This window comes from Puma concolor, chromosome C2 (assembly GCF_028749965.1).
Source record: "Puma concolor isolate L17-30 chromosome C2, mPumCon1.1.hap2, whole genome shotgun sequence".
Classification (NCBI taxonomy): Eukaryota; Metazoa; Chordata; class Mammalia; order Carnivora; family Felidae; genus Puma; species Puma concolor.
The window spans coordinates 24,325,172-24,349,895 of NC_141675.1; the positions used below are offsets into that span (position 1 = coordinate 24,325,172).

General features: G+C 34.5%; 1 protein-coding gene across 12 annotated transcripts in view; it reads left to right on the top strand.

Moving 5' to 3' along the window:
• Positions 1–24,724, top strand: part of TBC1D5 (TBC1 domain family member 5) — a 541,949-nt gene that overhangs the window by 173,035 nt on the left and 344,190 nt on the right. For 10 of the 12 annotated variants that reach the window (XM_086674222.1, XM_086674224.1, XM_086674223.1 and 7 more), the window contains one exon: positions 24,056–24,187. In XM_086674222.1, coding sequence (XP_086530348.1) covers positions 24,091–24,187 — 97 coding nt within the window. In that variant the 5' untranslated portion in view covers positions 24,056–24,090. Of the gene's footprint in view, positions 1–10,268; positions 10,576–24,055; positions 24,188–24,724 lie in introns of those variants that run through there. The other 2 variants (XM_086674229.1, XM_086674225.1) reach the window with 2 other exon arrangements.

A 24,724-nucleotide genomic window follows, 5' to 3' on the forward strand; every position in this document is an offset into this window, starting at 1 on the left:
ATTTAATAAATTAAAATTATAGGCAATGGAATCACAATCATAGAGTAACTTTTTTTTTTTTCTTACTGCAAGTACAGATCAGAGATAATGGGGAATTTTTAGTATTAGTATTCTTAAATGGTTCCATTTTAACCCTGAATATGAGCCATTTAAAATATATTGATAGTAGTAAAATCTTTCCAAATAAATACTCCAGTAATAATTCCAAAGACAAAGAAGGGGAGAGACTCAGCAATTTAAGAGATTTGATTTCGATAGTAACGCATCATTACCTACATAGACAAAATATTAGTTTACATAATATTTCTGACGTCATCCTCCTTCACATTAGATTATTTCACTGAACTCTCGGGAAAAACTAGTAGAGGTTGAGAAGTAAAATTAAGTACATTAATGTTATATTTTATGTAACAGTCCATTTTGCAAGAGGATGCTAGAAAACTATTCATTATTAAGATGCTGTCTTTATGGGAGAGTAAAGTACTACCTGTTGCATAGTTGTTAAATAGTTATAGTGTGGTTTTCGTTTGTAAGTTGTAATAAATTATAAGCTTACTTTCCTGTATTTGTCTATATTTTTATTCATTTATTTATCACAGGAGAAAAACCATTAAAATTATCAAGGCCTCGTTTTCATATATCTTTATATTAAAATATTTTTGACTACTAGTAGTGTATGTCACTGAATAGAAAAATACCGATATCTGCTTTTGTTTTTGTGAACTAGTACAGTCAGACATGTGGAAATATCCACTTGATAGAAGTATTAAAAAAAACCACATTCTTGAAAATGGTTTAGAATTGGTAACTAAAGTTCTTAAAATTATTACTGCATAAAATAATATTGAGTAGAGTAATTGAAAGTATTTGGAAAGTCCTTTCAGATTTACCTAAGAATTTATACTTCAGTGAGCTGAGAAAGTGTTTTTTTTTTCAAATGTATATTTTATACTTTTCTAAAGCATATATATCCTTTATTATATCAACCCTGGTAAATGAATGACTTTATTATTTTTCAGTGTAAATTATATTCAGAGCTTTAATCATTGAGTGACTTTTTTGTTACATGGAGAGAGACAGATTAGTATTAACATTCTCTACTCTTTTCCCTACCGTGTTTATGCTTAATGCATTTTCCTCCCTCAACAATAGCTACAAAAAGTCTAGAAACATTCGTATGAAAAGCACCTTTTCTAGGCAAATGTTGATTTACTAATAATGATGGATAATATATATATATATTTATATTAACGTTTGTTTCAGTGGACCTGCTGGAGAGAAGGTGCACTTTTTTGGGTATTGTTTTTCTTTTATAATACAAAAGACTACTTTTTGAGGTAAAAGCTTTGTAGGCTAGTTGCTGAATAACTTTGGGAGTATTTTCAGAAAGAGAAATGATTGCCACCAGGTACACTTGTTTCCTGCTGTGTGAAATTCTAACACTCTATATTGGAATATGTCCTATATCGAGTTTTATAGTTACGTGCTTTAAATCTTAGCCAACTTATTTTAAAAATTTTTTGTTTTGAAAAATTGAAAAAAGTAAAAGAAGAACTTGACAAGATTGTAAACTTGTCAGCCACATTCCTCACATCTTGTTCTCCCGAGCAAAGTGAGGAGATGGAAGAATTGAGGTTTCATACATGTCTCATTACACATATTGCAGTGAACAGCTAGAGAATCGTATCATGAAATCAGTTAGTCTCACGTGCAGTGTGATCAGGTTGTTACTATGGTAACATTTCCATTTGTGGGTTTTTGTAGAGTTAAAATTTGTAGTCATCACATGACACCACCATTGGCTTTTGATTTTGCATGTAAATAAATCACTATACTACCTGCATGCTATTAAGTAGCACCAGTCATAGCACTTAACTACCACCCATACACTCTAGGCTAGGGAATCAAAAATAGAAAAATAAAAGAAATGTGAAATTACATTTTAAGACTGTCCTGACGTTGCTGCTAAAATATTAAATGTTTCTTTAAAGGAGTAAGAGCATTGCCAACTAGTTGCTCTCTAGGATGCCTTCATTTTGTAAGTATGTGATATGAAACTGGTTAGGCATGGTAGCAGTAGGAGGTAAGGAGGGCTTTAATTTATCAGCTAAAGGGGTGCTAAATAACCAAAACAGAAGTAATGACCCTTCTGAGACTGAGAAGGTTCATTTGAAAGCCGTCCTCTTTCATTTTAACCTTATTAACTGTTTGACATTTGTTCTGTTTCCAGACATTCAGAGTTGTCCTGCTCATTTCACTTCTGATTATAAAATCAGACTCTAATATCTTAGATTAACTTGGATTAAAATAGCCTATAATGTTCCCTTGTATCAATTACTGTATTCTAGTAAAGATTCCTACTGTTTTTGTTTTGTTTTGCTTCCTAAAGCCCCCTGCTGCTGTTGATTACACCTAGATCTGCTACTGATTGGAACTGTTAAAAGGCAAAGATAGTGTGGCTGGTTGCTGAATCATTTAATTGTAGGGCTAATAAGAGATGTTCTCTCTGGGACCTGAAAGAACTAGCGACACTAGAATATTACGTATGAAGAGGCCAAGGAATATTCTTCTGCACTTTAATAATTTTTGAAGGTGTGAAATTTATTCACTTGTAACATAATAAAGGAATATCAGTAGCCTAGTTGGCTTCTGAAACTGTGTAAGTGAATTCTGTTGAGGAAAAGAAAAGGGAGGAGAAATTCTAGAGAAAATTTAGTGCTAACAATTATTTTTCCCTGGGAAATGAATACTGTTACCAAAATAAAACAAATGGAATAACTATATAAAAATGTTAATTCAGTAGGTGAGACATTTGATAATAAAATGGCAGGGAATTCAAAGTTAAATTTTAATTTGTAATTGAGGCCATATGTGTAAGCCCAATGCACAGTATGGAATGAAGTTGTATAAGGCGTAAGCTCCCCATGAGAAGTTTACATACAAGTTTTGGAATCTAGGGATAGGGTTTTTGTGATACATTCAGGTGTTTTATGAGGCACCCACAGATCGAGAACAACTATTAATTTGTACACTCACTACTTCATAAACTGAGATCATTAGGTCTGTGCTGGACTTAGAGATTATTTGAGGGGGAGAGCTATTCGTAGGTGTATTCAATGATGCTTTCTGATATTGCTACTCCTGTTCATTATAAATAACTGCCGCTTCTGAAGACATTTCAGTTTTCTAAGTGCAAACTAAATCTGTGGTTTTAGGTAATTTGTTTGAAGTTATGTACATCTATTGGGAAGTACTGACTGACTATAGCTTCAACTGGGAAAAAGCGAATGTTCTTTTAAGATATTTTTTGAGGGGCGCCTGGGTGGCGCAGTCGGTTAAGCGTCCGACTTCAGCCAGGTCACGATCTCGCGGTCCGTGAGTTCGAGCCCCGCGTCAGGCTCTGGGCTGATGGCTCAGAGCCTGGAGCCTGTTTCCGATTCTGTGTCTCCCTCTCTCTCTGCCCCTCCCCCGTTCATGCTCTGTCTCTCTCTGTCCCAAAAATAAATAAACGTTGAAAAAAAAAATTAAAAAAAAAATTTTTTTTTGAAACATTTTAGTGAGGAGACTTACATGAAGGGTGCTGTCAGGAAGGTGTTGGAGAGGGGGGAAGAGGCCAGTTAGAAAAGTCTGTGCTGAGGATTAGGTGGCAAGTAATGGGTGCTGTAATTGGAATGGTGATAGTGGAAACGAGGTACAAGTCACAGTGTTGGTGTCTCTTACTTTTTATTGAGGAACCGTCGAATCAAGCATCAAAACACTGATACAATGGCTGAAGTCTTATTAATGACTAAATGAGTATTTATGCCTTAAGTAGTAAACCGTTAGACTGTAAGCTCCTTAAAGGCTGAGCATACATTTTTGTGGTCTCAGCACTTGACACATTACATTGCTGATAGTAGTCATTCAATCTGCTAGAGTGAAAAAAAAGTAAATAAAAGGGAAAGCCCTTGTTTTGGTTTGCTAGGACTGTGAAGCAAAGTACCACAAACTTAGTGGCAGAAACAACAAAAATTTATTGTCTTACGGTTTTGGAGACTAGCAGTCTGAGATGAAGGTGTCGGCAGGATTGGTTCTTTCTGAGGGTTTTGGAGGAAGGATCTGCTCCAGGCCTGTCTCCTTGGCTTGTAGAGGCTGTCTTCTCCCTGTGTCTTCTCATCCTCTTCCCTCTGTAGGTGTCTAAATTACCACTTATATTACCCCTTACACTTAAGAAGACCTGTCATATTGCATTAGGGCCCACCTTAATGATGCCAAATTTAACTCGGTTTTCTTCTTAAGGCTCTGTCTCCAAATAAGGTCACACTCTGTGGTACTGGGGGTTAGTACTTAAACAAAGGAATTTTGAGGGGAGGATCATAATTCAACCACTAATAACTCTCTTTGGAGTTGATATTGTTGATAGGCCAATGGCTAATGACATATACAGTTAATCAAAAAGTAAATATGGTCATTTTGCAGTTAATGGCAGTATAGGGACCCACAGATATATGTCCCTTTGTAATTACTACCGTGTAACATAATTTTCACCTTAGTTTTATTGTTTTTCAATTTATATCTGCAATTTGACAGCTAACCATTGTACTGGTTTCCATCTAGTGGCAGAAATAGGAGATAGGAGGCTGTTGGAAAAGTACAATAGAACTAATTTCCTAGTCTCCTCTCCCATTTTATTTTACCCTGTTTAGAATAAAGCATTATCCACCCCCACCACCCAGACTTCTTAAATTGTAGGAAAACAAGCCTTATCTAAATATTATTGATAATAATGAAATTACATTTATAATGTTGTAGTAGGTGAGTTTTTATGTAAAATTCTGAACAGGTAGTCCATTTATCTAGAACACATGTTCTCCAACTGTGGTCCCTCGATCAGTAGCTCAGCCTTACCTGGGGACTGTTAGGTAAAGCAAATTCTTTTAGGCTCTATTCCAGACCTATGGGTCAGAAATTCTAACGGTGGAGTCTAAAAATCTGTGTTTTAGTAAGATCTTCAGATGATTCTGTATACACCAGCATTTGAGAACCACTCATATATTGTGAATATATGTATACTGTACAATACCTAACTGTATTGTTTTCAGTAATTACAGAAGCTTAGAGTTATATGTATTTTTTCTTTCTAATATTATTTTGGTTATATTATCTGATACTGAGTCTTTGATTAGGAATGCTACCCAAAGTTACTACATTATTTTTATGGGAAACCATTAATTTCTATTGTTGGCTTATTGTGTGTCTTTCCAGAAATGTTTTATGCATGTAAAAGCAAATAAAACTCTCTCTCCTGCTCTTTTTCCCCTCCCTCCCCCTCTCTCTATATATGCGCGCGCACGCACACACGCACACGCATATGTGTATATATTCTCCTTTTTTTTTCTTCCTGTACAGATGGTAACATAGGACCTTGCTGTATTCACTTACCATTGGTACTTGGAAGACTTTCTCTATCAATGAATCATTTTTAGTTTGTCTTTCTCTTCTTTTTTAAAATAGCTATATAGTGCTACCACTGTATGCATGTACAGTAACTTATTTAAAGTCCCCAATTGATGGACATTTAGGTTTGTTTCACCATTTTGCTATTTAAAAAATTCTGTGAGAAATATTCTTGTGAGTAGAGTACAGAATGTTTTTTAGAAGATTCACATTAAAAACTCACAGCATATATAAAAGTTATATCTATATTATTTTACATGTGTAGGTATAGTCATAGTATATTTTCCTAAGAATGTAATTACAAGGTCAAAGCGTGTGTATATCCTCATTTTTAAAAAAAATTTTAACGTTTATTCAGTTTTTGAAAGAGCGTGCGAGCAGGGGAGGGGCAGAGAAAAAGAGGGAGAATCTGAAGCAGGCTCCAGGCTCTGAGCCGTCAGCACAGAGCCCGATGCGGAGCTCAAACTCAAGAACCATGAGATCATGACCTGAGCTGAAGTCGGACGCCTAGCTGACTAAGCCACCCAGGAGCCCCAATGTACTCATATTTTTGATAGCTATTTATAAATCATGCTCCAAGGAGGATTTGTGCCCCCTTAAGAGATAAAAATTACTGTTTCAAAATGTGTTTATTTAAAGGTGTACAGCAGCGTTATGTACTAGTCTTATATTTTTGAGGGGAAAAAATCTCCGTTAAGCTGAAAAGAAAACATAAAACTTAAGCTAGTGTCTTTAACAGTGTATAAAGAACGCTTCAGAGTTTCTTCCATTAGGTCATATATTTTAGACACTTCTTGATGCATAAATTGAAGATAGGATTGAAGATTGTCTCCACTAATCTGAAGTAAGTCTACATTTAGTGATTCATTAAAAAGTAATTTTTACATATCTGGAAAAACAGATCTTTGAAATAGTTTTGGTTTACTGTCAGTGAGTACTTGGACAATCTTTAAATGTGGGGATTATTTGAGATACTACATATGTAGTTGTTTAAAAATTTATGATTTTTTTTTTTTGGTAACCGCCATAATGTTTTTAATTAAAACTCTTTTTAGGTTTTTCATTTACGCAGTATCATTGGTTTATATTGTGTTAATCATTTCAAAATTTAAAATGAAGCAGTAGTGAGACATAGAGCATTGGTTTTTTTGTGTGTGTTTTTAAAAACATTCTATACTCCACCCACCCTCCCCGCCCCACCCCCCCCTTTTAACACTCTCTTAACTTAAAACTACTAAACAGATTTTTATTTTAATCTTTGGAACAAAAATTGTTCTCTTGGGCTGATACCAGTACTTTCTATGCCAAGTTACAGACCGGAATCTATTTTTATAGGCCAAGATACAAACCTCTGAAAACCAGAGTTTATAATGGAAACATTGACAGGTCCTTAACTATCACAGCACACATGGCACTGCTGAAATCATAAGGTACAAGGCACAAGATTTCACATGCTGGGTGAGCATTGAATTTTTCAGTAATTGTATTGTCAGATGCCTCTCAGCTAGGGTTTGATAAGCGTCACCTGCGAATGGAGCTACGCTAGGGGCCATGAGCGCATTCCTGGGCCTGATTCCTGCCCTCTGAACACTTATGCTGAAGCACACAGACACTGAGAGGCACTGGGATAAACCTGTTGGGCTTAGAGAAGGGACTTGGTTGGAGAGAAGTGTGGGAACTTGCTTACCTCTAGATTTAATTTGTGCTACAACGCTGAGAATCCTGCATGTTTTTGCAGGTAGGTCATTATGCATGCGTTCTGGGTATTATTACAAAACAGGTAAAACTGATCAATCACATCTTCATTTTAATTCTATCACAAAAGAAAGTTTAAACTTGAGATTGTTACGTAACCAAACAAGTTTGATATTGAGCAGTTAGGTGAATTAAAAACTCACCATTTTGGGGCGCCTGGGTGGCTTGGTCGGTTAAGCGTCCGACTTCGGCTCAGGTCGTGATCTCACGGTCCGTGATTTCAAGCCCCACGTCGGGCTCTGTGCTGACAGCTCAGAGCCTGGAGCCTGTTTCAGATTCTGTGTCTCCCTCTCTCTCTGCTCCTCCCCTGTTCATGCTCTGTCTCTCTCTGTCTCAAAAATAAATAAACGTTAAAAAAAAAATAAAAAAAAAAACTCACCATTTTACTTCCTCTTTGAGGAAACCTGTCTAGGTTAAAAAAAAAAAAAAGAAAAGAAAAAGAAACAGCCTTCTTCAAAGACTACATCTGATTACTCAGCTTTATTTGATTAAAGAAAAATCATGAAAACCACCATCCTGGGTCCTTTGAATCACAATACCTTGGTTATATTTTAGTTTCAGTGTGACTAGTCCTCCCACCATTAGTTCCTAAATGCCTTCAGTTACAATAATGAATGAACCTACAGCCTATTAAGTACTTTAAAGGGAAACTTGAACTCTGACCATGTCGGATGCCTTTATGGGGAATAGTTACAGTGGTTTGAGGTATATATTTAATTTCAATGTTCATTGCAGATTGGATTCTTGCATTTGTAACACCAACATTGTCTCCTTTCTTACTGCCTTTTCTTTATCTTGTTAAATTCTGGAGAGAAGTGGAGGTGTTATGTCAGATATGCTATCTCAGAGGCATTGTGAAGTGTTAGAGAAACCAGTATCTTGTGGGAAGATAATGAAGTGATAGTTTGTTGTTACAGATTTTGTAAGTACTGCCAGAAGGAATAGGGAAAAGGAAGATGTTAATTTGAATCTGAATCAGATTTTCTGTTCTAGTTTAAATTTGCCTTATTCATTGACCTCTATCCATATACATTTCATAAGATTTAGATAGGAGACAGGCCTGACATCCCAAGAGGCATCTTTTTTATGTTTCAGACTGGTTTTCCACTAAGAATGAGAATATGGACATTTTAGGAGTAGTTTAAGAGTTTTGAATCTGTGATTAAATTTCTTCCCCTAATGTGTTAGAAATAATGCTTTTGTATCTTGAAAGATGGAAAATCTAAATGTAAGCTATTTAATTCTGTACCTCTGTAATAGTTCTAGAAATAGGGGGTCCTCATTTTATTTTTTTTTTAAGTTTATTTATTTTGAGAGAGAGAGAGAGCATGTGCATATGTGAGTGGGGGAGGGACAGAGAGAAAAGGGGGGGGAGAGAGAGAGAGAGAGAGAGAGAGAGAGAGAATGAATCTCAAGCAGGCTCCTCACTGTCAGTGCAGAGCCTGATGGGGGGCTTGAACTCACGAATCACAAAATCATGACCTGAGCCGAAATCAAGGGTCGGATGCTTAGAACTGACTGAGTCGCCCAGACACCCCTTGATCTGTTTCTCTATGGAGGAAAGTATGTACACTAGCTCTCCCGTCTGCTTCTCTTTGCCCTTGCTGTAGAAAACCTCACCACAATTTTCAGGAACTACAGTCTTGATCTTGGTTACTTAGGGGCAAGGTAATACCACCTCATTTTTAAAGTATCATTTTATTTCACTATGAGGTAAAATGGAGGAGTGTGTGTTATATTTATATATCTATAGATAGACACTGAGTTCCTAGATTTTCAGATTTGTCTGCTTTATAAATTGTTCCAGAAACAAAAGTACAATAATGTGAGCAGATCGTAGTACATAAAACAGAAATCCGGAAGGATTGTGAGAGCTGACTAAACTTGGTCCTTTGTAATTCACATCCATAGCCGGAGGGCTAGTAAGTGCTAAAGGCCTGTGATGTATCAGACAGTTCACAGAATCTATTCTATACTGATCCAGTTACTAAATTCATCTGGTGTGGTCTTACCACTAGCAGTTTCTAACTGAAATAGTTTTTAGGAAGGGTAGTATGTTAATCAGTGAAAGGAGAGACTTAGATTTTGTTTTGCCTTTGTGCCTCATAAAGCAGAGGTTGTATGAGTTGGTGCCAAGGTTTTCTTTCCCCAGCGCATTCATGTGTTCATCCTCCCTTCCATTTTTCTCTTATTAGGACTTGATATACAGACACTGGGCTAGGAGTCCTGATCTTCAGTAGTCTGTAGTTGTCATTTACTCAGAAACAACTAAAGGTCTTGAATCCATACAAAATAAGATCAAATTACATTTAGTATTGTATTCTATTTCTTATATGGCTTCCTAATTTTATTTATCGATGGATTGATTGTAGGTGTTTCACTTCTCCAAAAATACCGCAAGCATCTTAAGGATTGTCGTCTGGCTAGAAGCCCTTTAATGTGACTTGGTTTTTTGTCCTTTACTAGACCTTACCTTCCTCCTTCTAATGTGCCACAGTCTTGGTGTTACTCCTAAGACTGATCTTTAGCTTTATTCCTAACTTTTCTGAGGCAAGGCTCTTTTCTGAAGAAGGTCCTGAGAGGATGGCCTAGGAGCTCACTGCTTCTCCTCATTTGAGACCTGTGGTGTAGTTTCTGTCATAACATCTCGTACGCCCATGCAAAAGCCCCCAGTACCTTTGCATCCCAGTCAGAGTATAAACCAGAGTCCTTTCATGGCCTAAAAGGACATCGGTGACCTGGCCTCTCTCCTGTTTCTCCCTCCATGCCCCCCCCCCAACCATCTGTCTTCATTTACACCCCAACCTTCTTTGTTCCTCCAAAACGCCTAGCCATTTCCCATTTTATCTGCCTTTGCTCTTCCCAGCAAGCTCTGCCCCCAAGTGATCGGGTGGCTTGTTCCCTCACTTTATTCAAATGCCACCACCTCAGAAAGGCCTTCTATGACTACACTTTCTCAAATAAGCTCCCAGCTCCCAAATACACTCTCAGTCATGCCCCATCATCATCTTCTGTCCCCTTATCCTCTTTACATTTCCTTCATAGCATATGTCACTACTTGACATGTAAATTATTTTTTATGCTTAGTTTATTATTTGTCTTCCTCTAGAATGTAAATTCTCTGAGGACAGAGACTGTCTTGTTCACTTCTAAATGATTACCTTCTGGACTAGCTGCCAGCACATGGGAGGATTTAACAAGTATTTACTAAGTTGAATGTGTGTTACACTTGAGCAGCCCCCTGTCTCCCAATTTCTCCTTTCTTTCTTCTTTCCTTTCTCAATAAACAAAATGAGAAACTATTATGTGAAATCTAATTGTAATGTATAAGCGGGAAAAAAAATCCTATGGGATACTCAAAGGATCCATATTTTTGAATATATTGTGAGTATATTCTGTCTTTCATATTGTTCTAATAACCTAATTGTGTAAATAGTGCCATCAGAGCAGTGGCAGTGTGGTGGTGATAGTAATAACAATAATAGCTAATATTTATTGAGTGCTTACTATGTGTGTGTCTGGTAATGTTCTGAGTTCTTCAAGTTTGCTTAATCCTCACAGAACCTATGAAATGGATATTTCTCATTTTACATTGAGGAAACTGAGGCACAAAGAGTTTAACCAACTTACCTAAAGTCAGATAGTTAATAAGGTCCTTTCCTCAATTTGTGCCTAGAAAATGCGACTCTAGTTTTATGTCAACAAAAGTAGATTGTAGAAGTTCCCTTCTGTGGGAATAGTAAAACATGGTCATGGAAAGAAGAATGATTTGGGAGGAGGTTCCTTCTTTGGGCTGTTCTTCCTTTTTTATTCTTTTGGATGAGAACCTGTTTTGCTTACATTTTCCTCATTGGAAGTAGAAATATGATACTGGCTTTTACATGCTCAAGTTTCCAGATTTATTCATTTAACTGTTTACGGCAGAATGGAAAAGAATTAGGAAATTTCAGAGAGAAGGGAGCATTTGAGATGGACTTTGGGAAGTGATCAGTGGAATCTGGTCTGATGGATATTTATTCAGTAATATTTACTATTTGCCAGGTCATGAGAATAGAAAAGTGTGTTTGTTTGTTTTTAAGAAATATTTCAGAGAGAGGAATGGGATGGAATAAGTTTTCTTGACCAGGGCTAGTTGCCCAAATAAAAAGAGAGAGAGGTGGGAGAGCACTGGATGTCTTTAGAGAATGAAAATATATGAAGGAGAAGATTAAAAAGTTAGATATGGGTAGATCATGAAAGGTATTGAGAACCTGTAGGTGTATTTATGTCAGCAGCATCATGGAATCATAATTATCTCTTGACTTCTTAGAGTTAGAGCTTTTCTAATACATCTCCTTTGCTATGAGATTCTGTCCTATATTACATGGTATGCACATTTTCTACATTCTGCCTCCTGTCAGATTCTAAATGCCAAGACAGCAAGGATGTTGCCTGTCCTCATCCTTTATTCCCTGGTGTTCCTTTCCTAGTGCCATTAAACATAGTGGAAAGCCAGTAAGGATGTCTTAAAATGAATTTCTGAAGAAGTCTGAAATTCACGTCCCAGCCACTTGGTGTGTGCCGTTGGGCTCAGATCTTTAATCTGCCAGCCCCAATATCCATATACATAAAATAGAGATGATAATAATGCCTTTATGATTAAGATTCCTAAAGGTATTGAATGGGATAATAACATAAAGCACAATGTCTGGCATTTACTAAGCATTCAGTAAAATATTAGTAATCATCAGTAGTGCATGCCTCTCAGCATAGAGAAAAACATCGAACAAATTACTATAATCATTTTTAAAGTTCTTTTTTGTTCAGGAACATAATCTGTTGTTCATTGTACCATATTTACAAAAGGAAAATCTGGTTTTCTTTAAATCATTCTTTTCAGAGTGCATCCTACAATATAATTCACCAAATGAGGACCATTTAAAGTATATATGAATGATAATTTAATATACTAAATTAAATATTATATTTAATATAATTTAATAATGTACTTCTGATTTTTTAATACTGGACTAAAATTGCTGTGTATCCATGATTTATTTTTTTTAATCCTATAAATTATTAAGCACAAAAGACAGCACAGCTGAAAATTGGGCAAAGAATGTGAACAGGCAGCTCTTAGAAAAGGAGACCCAAATGGCCAGTAAACAGATGTGAATGTTTAATTTTATGCATCAACTTGAGTGGGCCACAGGGGCTTCCCAGATTTTGGTCAGGCATTATTGTAGATGTTTTTGTGAGGGTGTTTTGGATGAAATTAATATTTAAATGAACAGAAAGCAGATTGGCCCTCATAATGTGGGTGGGCCTCATCTTATTGGTTGAAGGCCTGAATAGAACAAAAGGCTGACCTTTCCCCCCGGCAAAAGGAATTCTACAGCAGGTCTGACTTGGACTGCATCTGCATCATCTCTTTTTGCCTGATGGCCTTCAAACTATATCATCAACTTCTCCTGTCCAGCAGCCTTTGAAATAGAACACTGGCTATTCCTGGATCTCCAGCCTGCCTTCTTGCCTGCATTGCAGGTTGAACTTGCCAGTTCTGTAATTATGAGCAACATTTCCTTATAATAAAACTCTGTCTGTCTCCTCCTTTGCTTTCTGAAATCCTCTATTTCTCTGGAGAACTCTGACTATATGACAGATGAAGAGAGTTTCAGTCAAGAAATAGGGAGATGCTAATTTAAACCACAGTGAGATACCACTTCATACCATTCAGAATGGAGAAAGGCTCATGATATTCAGAGCTGGCAGGGATGTAGAGAAACAGGAACTGTCCATACGAACATGTAAACTGGTATAGCACCACTTTGGGTAGAAGTTTGGCAATATTTTGTTAGAATTAAAGATGGGCAACAATTTTGATCCGGCAATTTCACTTCTAGATTAAAATTACTAGGTTTTTCATCAAAATAAGATTGCATTAAATGTTAAGGTAGGATATCAAAATTTAGTTTTGTGTTAATATTATTCTCATTAAAATTGTTTCATGATCCATTTTTATATTTGGTTGCTTATTTAACTATAGATATATGTATGTGCCCTACCTGTGGGCTCACAATTGCTGTTTTGCACTGACTTCCATAGGGTACCTAATAAGATAATTTTGAAATGAGATGGTTTAAAGAAATACATCAATTTCAGTCACTATAATCCACTGTTAAATTCTAGTAGTAACCAAAAAATATAGTTTAATTTTCATACATTTTTTTTGGTGCTAACACTCCAAATTTTGTAAAGAATAATCTTGATGTTTCAAGAGGATGTGCATGCCATATGAAATAATCCATATCATATTAGAAGGCAAAGTATTAGTTTCTCAAATATGGGTAAGAAAAAAGGTGATACCAGTGCATTTGTGTAATTAAATTATGTAAGTTTACTGCTTTGACCTCTTATGTTCGTTCATTGCATTTAAATAATTAGTGACCTTTCTTAAATACTTAGTGAAAACTTAGAGCTTCATAGTATTTGGACAAAGTCGTCTTACTATATTTAAAAAAAAAAAACTGGCCATCTTAATCTTTTGCTTGAGTTTTCTAGGATTTAAAATCCTAGAAATTTAAAATATTATGTATTTATGGTTTTTAAAGTTACAAAAACATTTGTTTGCTAAGGAAGACTTTGTGAAAATGTACTTAAGTGAAAGTGAATATATTTGGACTTGTGGGGGAAATTATTACCCGGTTTCAAAAGTTTTTGTAGGAAAAATTACTATATGATAATGTCACTTAAACTGCTTGATCCTGTTTAGTCTTTTTAGAAATTAAGATAAAACTTCTAGGCCCTAAACAGTTTTCAAAGCTTCAGTTCTCTAAGTAAATATGTAAATAGCACATTGTAATTCTGAATGGCTGTGTCATTGTTTTGCAAATGGCAAAGCGTGGCATGAAGTTTGTAATCTCCCTTTAAATTTTTTGCTCCCTTTAAATGTTTGCAAAAAATTTTGGGCAAACATTATCAAAATTTTAGAAATTGTGCAGGGGTTTCATTTAAATCAGTATGGTAAGGCTTAAAAAGAGTATATTAAATCTGAAAACATGGCTGGAAAAAAAAATCAGTATGGTAAGAATTAGGTAAGTCTAATTTAATGTACTTACCTTTTAGCCATTTATATGATATTCTTTGAAATTTCAGGGGAAGTATACTACTGAACTCTGCTACAGTATATACACAATAAGAAGGAGTATATATATATTTGCTAGTAAAATTCTCTGACAGTTGAGGTAGGGTTTGTGTAGCCTCTTTGTTGTCCCTGTGTATACCCATGTTACTATTTGTGTATTTATTCCATTTTGTTAATTGCATTCTTTCATCAACCGTTTCAAGGCCTTTATTTGTTTTATATAGTGTTCATGAAATTATTTTGGTTTTTTAGTATGCATTGGTGTCTTGAAAAATTCTTTCGTAGTAGCCATAGAACTTATGCTTTGTAAAGACATCAAGATATCATGTAAACGCTGTTTTTTATATCATATTCTGTTTTTTATAATTAATCCTTTCTTCTTTATCCATCTTTCATCTTATCAGTGCTTTAAACTTACCTGCTTGTAAAAGTGAAATGTAAACAGTTTTGTTCTCATTTTGAGGGCCCATAATGTTCGGTGTTAGAAAACATACAGAAGTTACACATATGTACATAAGTGAAATCTTTTTTGGGTAAAGATGGAACCATTACAATTGAATGGAGAAGCAAAAATTCAGAGACTCTTAAGTCCTATCACTTTCCAGTCAGGCTCAAATTCATTATTGTACAGTAAGTTTTACTATTTTAAGTGGTTATCATTTTCTGCTATCAATTACAGAAAACCTTTATGTATTTATATGGCCTCAAGTTGGAAACTTGGAGTTTTCTTGTCTCTATTATTACTGATGATCTTCTATTATAAATTGAAACATTTTTACGTTCATACTGAAGTTTATGCTCAAATATATAGAAGCTCCTACTCCATGAGCAAATAAGCTAATCAATTTTGGAGTCACCAATCAGTTAAATTAGCAGTTTTTGTATGGAGAATAACATGTCTTCACATTATGCATTATTGAATATTTTTTTTTAAATTTAAGGTCACACTCAGAGCTTACCATACCTTAGATTCTTATGCAATATCATGCATATTTATTAACATTTTATTTATAATAAAGAATGAAAATATCATATATTTGAATTAAGACTGGTCTCAGCAAATTAACAAAGTTCAATTTTCTTTGTATTTTTTTTTTCCTAAATACACCTATGTTCCTTAGGGGTAAAGATAATTTCACTATAAGAATAGTCATATACTCTGTCTCCATTCAGCAGGGTCCTCAGTGGCTCCTGGATTTTTGTTGGGTTGTTTCATTTTTCTGCATTTGGTAGCTGATGATTTCCATTAAGTAGTCAGTTTTTTCATTTGTTTATTATTATATTTCTTTGCAGTTACTTAGGGAACTTGAAAAACAAGTTTCTGTGGGGCCAGGTCAGTGCATTTGAATAGTATATCTTGGTCTTTCCCATTAGTAATCAGATAGCAGCTCTGGAAAAACAACACTTTACTGCTTTTGGGTGAGTTTTTTGGGAATCTTACTCTCAGAGTTTTGATCTCATTTAATCCTGGGATTCCTATAATGAGCATTGCACATATTTTCCCATAGATATTCATTTTCATTTATCTATTGATAGGATTGTTAGCTAAAGTACAGGATGCACAATTAAATTTAAATTTCAGACAAATTATGAATACTTTTTAGTATAAGTATGTTCCAAATCTTTTGTTGTTTTCTGAAATTGAAATTTAACTAGGCATCCATATTTTTATTTTATTTTATTTCAATTAATTAATAATTTCAATTACTTAATGCTAAATCTGGCAACTTATTTCCTGGGCTCTTTCCTCACTAAACTTTGAGCTCCTTGGGTAAAGGGGGTTGGGTGGAGGTACCCTTATTCATCTGGACCTAGTTTTCCAATCTCCATGGTAGTCTGGTGATTTTCACTGACTGAAAGAATGAAATCTGTAATCAACTAAAATATTTCTTTATATGAGTATTTATAAAGCAACTGTATTCTACTGGGTTTCCCCGTTTATGTGAGTTAAATTCATTGAAAATAATGTTTCAATGAAGAGTTGCAGATCTCAATGGTAAAAAAAAAAAAAACAAAAAAAAAACTCCATCTCCCTTTCTCTTCGTCATCTCTTTTCCTCTTCTCTTTCCAGATCTTACTATAATTAGCTAGCATTAACAGCAAATGTTTACTTTAGTTAAATTATTCAGAACATTTATTTTACTTGTCAAAGGTTAGATCAGGTTGTTGTTTGAACTGGTAATTAAATGCAGCCTAATATGCTCTCATATTTATATGCAATATAAGCCTAGTTCCTCATCATTCTGTATAATTTTGATGTTCAAGGCTGACATTTCAAAAAGGTTTTCTCTCTTCAAATATTGCTCATTCTTCTTGAACTCCTAATTGTTTGTTAGAGTTACCTTGATTTTATGAAAGCCTGAGTAAATAGTTTTTTAAAGGCTAGAGGTGTTCTTGATATAAAATGAGGACAGTAACAATTGGAAGTATTTTTGTATGGCTGTAAAATAACAGAAGGTTTGGTCACTAGGCTGATTTGCTTTCCCAGTCTTTGTATCTTGAGCATCGTTCTGGAGAACTCTGAAACCAAATGAGGATATACCCTGAAGAGCTTTTTGTTAGGCCACTTTAACTTTTTATAATGCTAGGTTTTCTCTTGGTTTATATAGTCACAACTGCCACTTGCTATTGCTTTATAGCATTTGAATATTGAAAGGCCAAATATATATGTTTTTAAAGTTTATTTACTTGGAGAGAGAGAGAGCGAGCACAGGTGAGGGGCAGAGAGAGAGAATCCCAAGCAGGTTCCACACTGCCAGTACAGAGCCTGATATGGGGCTCAGACTCACAAACTGTGAGTTCACGACCTGAGCCAAAATCTAGATTTGGATGCTTAACTAACTAAGCCACCAGGGAACCCCAAAAGACCAAATATATTCTTATTTTGTAATATCAATTATTTAAGCCCAGTTGCGAAGCTTTCATATATTGTACTTATTTCTGATTATACATATTATTTATAAATCTAGTATTTTTATAGTGGATTGTTTACTTTAAACATCTTGTTCTGGTAACCTGGAAAATGTAAGAATTAAGTCTTATAATTTTAATTTTCTTTTGATCATTGTTTTTAGTATGTAGACCCTTACTGTATTTCTTTGCCTGTTTAATTGGCAACACTTGAATAGTTCAGATGTGTAGTTGCTAAAAGTGAGTTAGGTTTTCAGGATTTTACCAATGAGTGATATTTAATATTGAATGACATGTATTAAGACAAATGCTTTTATATATAATTTATTTGGCATTGTAAATGCATTTATCTTGTGAGAAACAGACCCCCTGTTGTCAGATGAAGTATTCTGGAAAGGTTTGGAGTAAATAAATAATAAAACTACTTTGATATACAATCTAACCAATATTAAATATTAAGACTTTTCAGATGATTGATTTTAATACTTAATTAACTTAAAGTCCAATGTAACCTTCTTGCATTAAAGATGGACAGAATTTTAAAATGGAACTTTATTCTTTCTCTTTCTTTTCCTTCTCTCTTCTCTTTTTCTTTCATTCTTTCTTCCTTACTCCTTTCCCACCTCCCTTCTCTCCCTTATGATAAAGACTTTAGAACATCATTATTCCCAACCATCAAATTTACCTCTAGCTGCCTTGACTTTTAATCAGTTTACCTTGATTAAAAGGGTTTTTTTTAATAGAAGATTCTATAGATAATGTTTAAATGCTCTCTCTCTTAATTATGAAAATATAGCTTCTATCAAAGTTTGTCGCTTTTATAGCCATGATGTCATGTTTTAGTTTATACACCCATTATGGTAAATGCATGCTATCTGTGACCGATACTTATTCATGCTATATCCTCTCCCTTTTTTATAATTGTGTTCTGGAAATAGTTCGTTTAAGCTACTTTGATATGCTTTTCTTATAGGAGGTATCTTTATGTAAAGTAATATTACTCTGTCATTTCAGTGTTTGACTTTAAGTTTACCATCAGTCAAGAATTTAAATGAATGAAGTATGCTTATATGAGCTTTTCTGAATATGGATGTCTTTAGAAGACACGATTCAGAATGCTAATTCTCTGCCTGTGTATTAGAAGCTTTGAAAGAATGACTATACACTGAAATGCATAGAACTTCAGACTCAGAGGGAATAAATTATTTTTCTAGAGGCTTTGTTCATGTAATACCATTTTAACGGAAAAAAATTTATTCAACTAACCTTTTGTTTTGTCTGTACCATGCTAAGAGTTTGAAGTTTTCACCTGATGCTTGTATTGCTTCACTTACATGGAAAATAATCTTGTTTTGAAATTTTATTACTATACTTTAAAACTGTCCTCTAAGCTTTAGTGCTGAATTCTTACCCTTTCATTAAATATTAACTATTTTCACAAGACTTCCCTTCTTTCAGTCAGATCACTTTTATCCTAAGATTTAATACTGCAAGAACCAGATCATAAAGCCAATATAACTGTCCTTAAGATTAGTCTTAGAAGGGCACCTGGGTGGTTCAGTTGGTTAAGCATCCAACTCTTGGTTTTGGCTCAGATCATGATGTCATGGTTTTGTGGGTTTGAGCCCCACATTGGACTCTGCGCTGACAGCAGTTTCCGCCTAATGTGTCAATTCCTGTGACCACAGGATAGCAATAAAACCAATTTTGAGTTTTGTGAATTTTAAGTTTATGTGAAGGAGAAAATTTAACTGTTATTTATAGTAATGTAGCAAAGAAGGGATATCTCCTTTCTTTTTTTTTTTTTTTTAAATTTTTTTTCAACGTTTTTTATTTATTTTTGGGACAGAGAGAGACAGAGCATGAACGGGGGAGGGGCAGAGAGAGAGGGAGACACAGAATCGGAAACAGGCCCCAGGCTCCGAGCCATCAGCCCAGAGCCTGACGCGGGGCTCGAACTCACGGACCGCGAGATCGTGACCTGGCTGAAATCGGACGCTTAACCGACTGCGCCACCCAGGCGCCCCGGGATATCTCCTTTCTTAAGTCTTGGAAGGTTATATTGCTGTGCTTTCTGAATTAAAAAAAAAAATAAGATTGCCTTCATTTAAAAATTCCTAGGGTTTTTTTTCCAGGAAAATTCTAGAGACAGATTGGCATTACTTAAGAAAACTGAAATCCATCAATTATGGGTTTTAGTGGTCATTTACTAAGGTACATATTTGTGGTCATTATATACTTCCTCTCTGTCTACCTGTTATGTAGAGAAGATTAAGGCATATCAAGTATAGAAGTCGATGTTTGTAACACAAATATAAGATGTAATGGTGAATTGTACATTTCAAAATGTTTATGCCAATTTGACTTTTAATAGTGATTATCTTAAAATTTTCAGATAAAAAAATTCTGTTAATTCTTTGAATTTTTATCAAATATTTTCCTATGGTCTGATATTTAGAAGTAAAAATACTATTCAGTATAGTGATTAAAATAAATATAGACACATTTGCTTAAAAACTTTTGATACTCTCTTTTGTGGTAGTCAAATATTTTTGCAGTTGGTATAGTCACAAAACACAAATTGGAAAATTTTTGAGAAAATTACTTCACATTTAAAAGCAACACTACATTGTGATTTTATAACATTATCATAATAGCAGTAACCATTGCACTTAAGTATTGTTTATTCTAGAAAACTAAAATAGCCCCTGTATTTAAAAGAGGACAATGAAAAACAAAGCAGCACCTGTTTAATAAGTTAATTTTCAACCAGATTATTATTTAAATCCATAACTGAAAGAAAAGAACATCATGTAACTTTTTCTTCAACAGAATTTTTGTTTTTCTTTTAATGTTTACTTGTTTGAGAGAGGCAGACAGAGTGTGAGTTGGGGAAGAGCAGAGAGAGAGGGAGACACAGACTCCAAAGCAAGGTCCAGGCTCTGTCAGCACAGAGCCCGACATGGGGCTCGAACTCACATACTGTGAGATCATGACCTGAGCCGAAGTTGGATGCTTAACCTACTGAGACACCCAGGTGCCCCTCTTCAACAGAGTTCTTGAAAATAACTCATTATTACTTTTCAATCAGTTTGCTTTCTTTGAATAAAAATAATTTCAGTGATTCAGTTTCAATCTTTACAGGCATAATAAATTAGAATATGGTGGATCCTTGATTATATAGACTAGTTGTAGACTGGTGTATTTGGTAAATTTTTTATTTTTGTTACAACCATATAACCATAATTGGTTATAACCAAGTTGTCAATTTCTAAAGAATTATTAATAAAGGTAAAAATCAGTGGATGACTTCTTGAACCTAACTTTCTTTAAGGAGCCAAAAGACCTTAAGTATCTTCTAAAATCTTGAATGAATATATGAATGTCATCATGTTGTATTTTTTAAAAAACATTTTAGGTTTATTTATTTATTTTGAGAGAGAGAAAGTATGAACAAGAGAGGGGCAGAGAGAGAGGGGGAGAGAGAAAATCCCAAGCAGGCTCCACATTGTCAGCATGGAGCCCAGTGCAGGGCTTGAACTCATGAATGATGAGGTCATGACCTGAGCTGAAATTGGGAGTCAGACCCTTAACCAACTGAGCCATCCAATTGCCCCTAGAGTATTTTTTCTTAAAGTTTATTATTTATTTTGATAGAGTGAGTGCATGTGTGTGGGGTAGGGCTGAGGGGAGGGGAAGGTGAGAAAAAGAGAGAGAGAGAGAGAGAGAGCGAGCGTGTGCGCTCCATGCTGTCAGTGCAGAACCTGACCATGAGATTGTGACCTGAGACGAAATCAAGAGTGGGACACTTAACTGACTGAGCCATCCAGGTGCCCCTAGAGTATTTCATTTTAGCTACAGAAAGGTGTTTTTTTAATGTTCCTTTAAAAAATGTGCTTTGATATCCGTTTGCTAGTTGTTTATTTCTCATAGTTTGAAGTACATGAAATCCCCTTATTTGTATATTTTAAGTTTGTGAAGTCTTTAATAGTGGAAATGTATTATAAAACTGAGAGATTAAGGTAATGATATGAAAACTTGTCTAGGATATTAAAGAGATTTTATAGAAATCTGGTGGTTAACTTGGAATATACATTTTCAAACATTTTCCTTAATAATTTCAAAAGTAGAACAAAATGTATGGAACAAAATATGAATCTTAACATTAAAATAGTTATCCATGGGTCAAATATGCTTTTGAAATGTTTATTCTATACAGGTTTTTGTTTTGTTTTGTTTTTTTGTTTTTTGTTTTTGTTTTCTAGTTTGAATTACTTGCCAACAGTTTAAAGAGATTTCAAATAAAATTCTAGATTTCTAGCTTTCTTGAAAAAGTTGAAGCAGAGTAAAGGTGTTTCCGTTGTTCACAGATCCCATCCTCTTGTACAGTTTGTTTTGTATTTTGTCTATTTGTCTCATTGTCCAAGAGCCAAATATAGTGCAGGAGTAAAGAATGTGAGCTCTGGAGCTAGACAAGATAGGTTCAAATTCTGGCTTCAACACTTACTACTTGTAACTGTAGACAAATTAGTTAATCTCTCTGTACCTCTGTTTTCTCTTTGGTAAAATGGTGATGAATGTATGTCAGTAGGATAGTTGGGAAGATGAAATGATGAGTATACATGAAGCATTTAGAGTGGTCTGTGACTTAATAGTCATTGCTCAATAGATGTTAACTTAGATTAATAATGTTTTTTGCCTGATACCGTCAGGCATTTGAGTTTGGTGGCTCTTCTCCATAGTAGAGGACTTTAATCTGATTATTCATTTGATCAGCAAAATTCATCCGATTCTGTTTTATAGTATATGTAACTGATCATTTACTTTTTCCTATCCTCTACTGCATTATATTCCTCAGAATTCCTTCTGTATCGTAAGTGCTAAATATATGTTGATTGGTTTGCATACATAAGAAGCAAATATTGACAGTTGTCTAGATTTATGGATTTAGGATTTGATTTATGGCTTTAGAAATTCTTACTGTATGTTGACAACAAAAGTTTTCTGCCTTGTCTAATGTTGGTTTTGCCTACCCGTTTGCTCTTGTTTTAGCCACAATCAAAGGTGGAGAGGATTTTTTACCATTATGAATGTGGGTGGGTGAGAGTTGGAGGGTTCTGGTAAAACTCAGAAAATGTACTAAGTATTTTACAGAGTGAGAGCTTTAGGGAGAAACTAAGCAGGATAGAGGAGCATTTTATGTTGGGAAGAAAAGGATTTGTATATTCATGGGCTTTTCTGGAAACTTTCCTCCATAATTGTCGCCCTATCCTGTAAAATTATGTACTCATTTTGGTTGGTCTTGCTTTTCCATCAGTTTTCATTTATTCTTCCTATCATGTCTCCCCTCTCTTGAAACTTAAAATTTCATCTGTTAACATTATTTTGGATGAAAATTAGAGCCCAGTTTATATTTTTGGAAGATTATGACTTGAGAAGGTTATCTGTAGCTCATAGACATAGAAAATTTACAAGTACTGTAGCTTAAACATGTAAAAATAATTAAAAATATCTTTGTTTAAATTGGCATTGTCTATAGAAATCAGAATCAAGGAGAAAAACCTTCAAAACAATTTTAAAAATGTGGTTATTTATATAACTTTGCCTTTTTAAACGTAGTAATACCAGGGGTAAAAGTCATAAAGTAGATATAGATATATTTGGGTGCATAGCAATGAAAAAGTTACTTATGTCACAGAAACACCATGTTATTTGAAGACAGACACACTCAGAAAAATATCTATATCACATGACAAAGGTTTAATATTCTTCATATTTAAAGCATGCTTATAAATTATGAAGACGATGATAATAATAAACTCCATCCACAAAAGATAATAAGTAAATGTCAGAAAAAACATATGAATCTTCAGTAATCTCACTAGTTATCAAGCAAATGCAATATAAAAATTGACTATCACACTCGTCCGTAAAATGAATTACCCATTCCCTCTGTTAATGAGGGTCCAGGGGAATGAATTGTTCTGTATACAAATCTTTCTGGAGCATAATTTGCTAAAATATATCCTAGAATATTATTTTTTTATATACATGTGTTGGTCCAGCAAAGACACTTTTAAGAATTTATCTTAAGGCAATAATCATAGATGTGACACAGAGATATTACTAAAGATATTCATTGGGAAACTGTTTATAGTGTTGAACAACTGAAAGCATTCTGTTTACTAATAAGGAATTGGTTATATAAACTGTTATAGCTATTTAATGGAATACTAGGGATCCATTTGAAGTTATAATATGGTCTTTTTTTATGGGGTAGAAAATACCCACAATAATTTATATAATCAGTATATTTAACATGGTAGATCACATTAAAATAAATTTGTTTTAAATGCCCAGAACAAAGTCAGAAAGGATATGTGTAATAAACTGAAATGTTAACAGGGGTGTTTTTAGTTAATACAATTATGAATGATCTTATTTTGCTAAATTTTCTGTATTTTGAAAGTTTCTATTGTAAATGTGTATTATTTCAGCAGTGAAACAAAAGGATGTTATAAATGGTACGGTGATTTAACTTAGTTTGACTTTTTGTGCAGAAGTTTATTGAAAATAAGTGTGATTGAACATTGAGGTAATGGTTACCAAGGAAGTTCAGATTTGGGGAGAAATTATTGAAATGGAAATTTTGTGCCAGTTTTCACTTCTTTGCATATTTCTGCCAATGTGTTGTAACAGACCCTGAAGCCTGTGGAAAACTTGTTAATGTCTGTAATGCTCATTTAATCATTTCAATGTTGTATTTATTCCCAGTCATAGCAAAAAGAAAAAGTATAATTTTCCTTTTTTTTTTTTTTTTTAATCTCCCAGGTAGTCACTTTCAGTGACATTGTTCGGTTCTCACAATGTATCATTCCTTATCTGAAACTAGACATCCTCTGCAGCCAGAAGAACAGGAAGTGGGCTTTGACCCCTTGTCAAGTTACTCAAACAAGTCTGGAGGTGAGTTTTGTATGCAGATACATTCTATGGTTACTGGGAAATGTAGCAGAGAGCCTCCAGTTAGTTCTGCCTACCTTATGTGTGTAATTCTTTAGATGAAGCTGAGCAGGGCAGCATGAAGCACACTTCCCTGGATAGGTGGAGAGCACTCTGACAGTAATGAACACCACAAAACATCAACTTTCAATTATAGACAGAAGCATTAGCCAAATGTTTAATGCACCGTCATTCTTTAAAAAAAAAAAAATCATGATCTTAAATAATTACTTCAGCATAAGGATGTTGAAATCAAAATGGCCTTTGTCAAACATCTTTTAAAGAAGTCTAGCTTTTGGTGTTGATTTTGCAGGGATTTTTTTTTGTCTTTTGAAGCAAGTTGACCTTATTCCAGGATAAAGATTTGTCTGATTCTTTTTTTTCACCACTAATTAAAATTTGTGTCCTACTTTTAAAGATCTATGCATTGAAATTGTTAAAAAGAGACTGTTAAAAGTAAACTGTATTCAGGGTCTACCCTATCAAAATTTATCAAATATG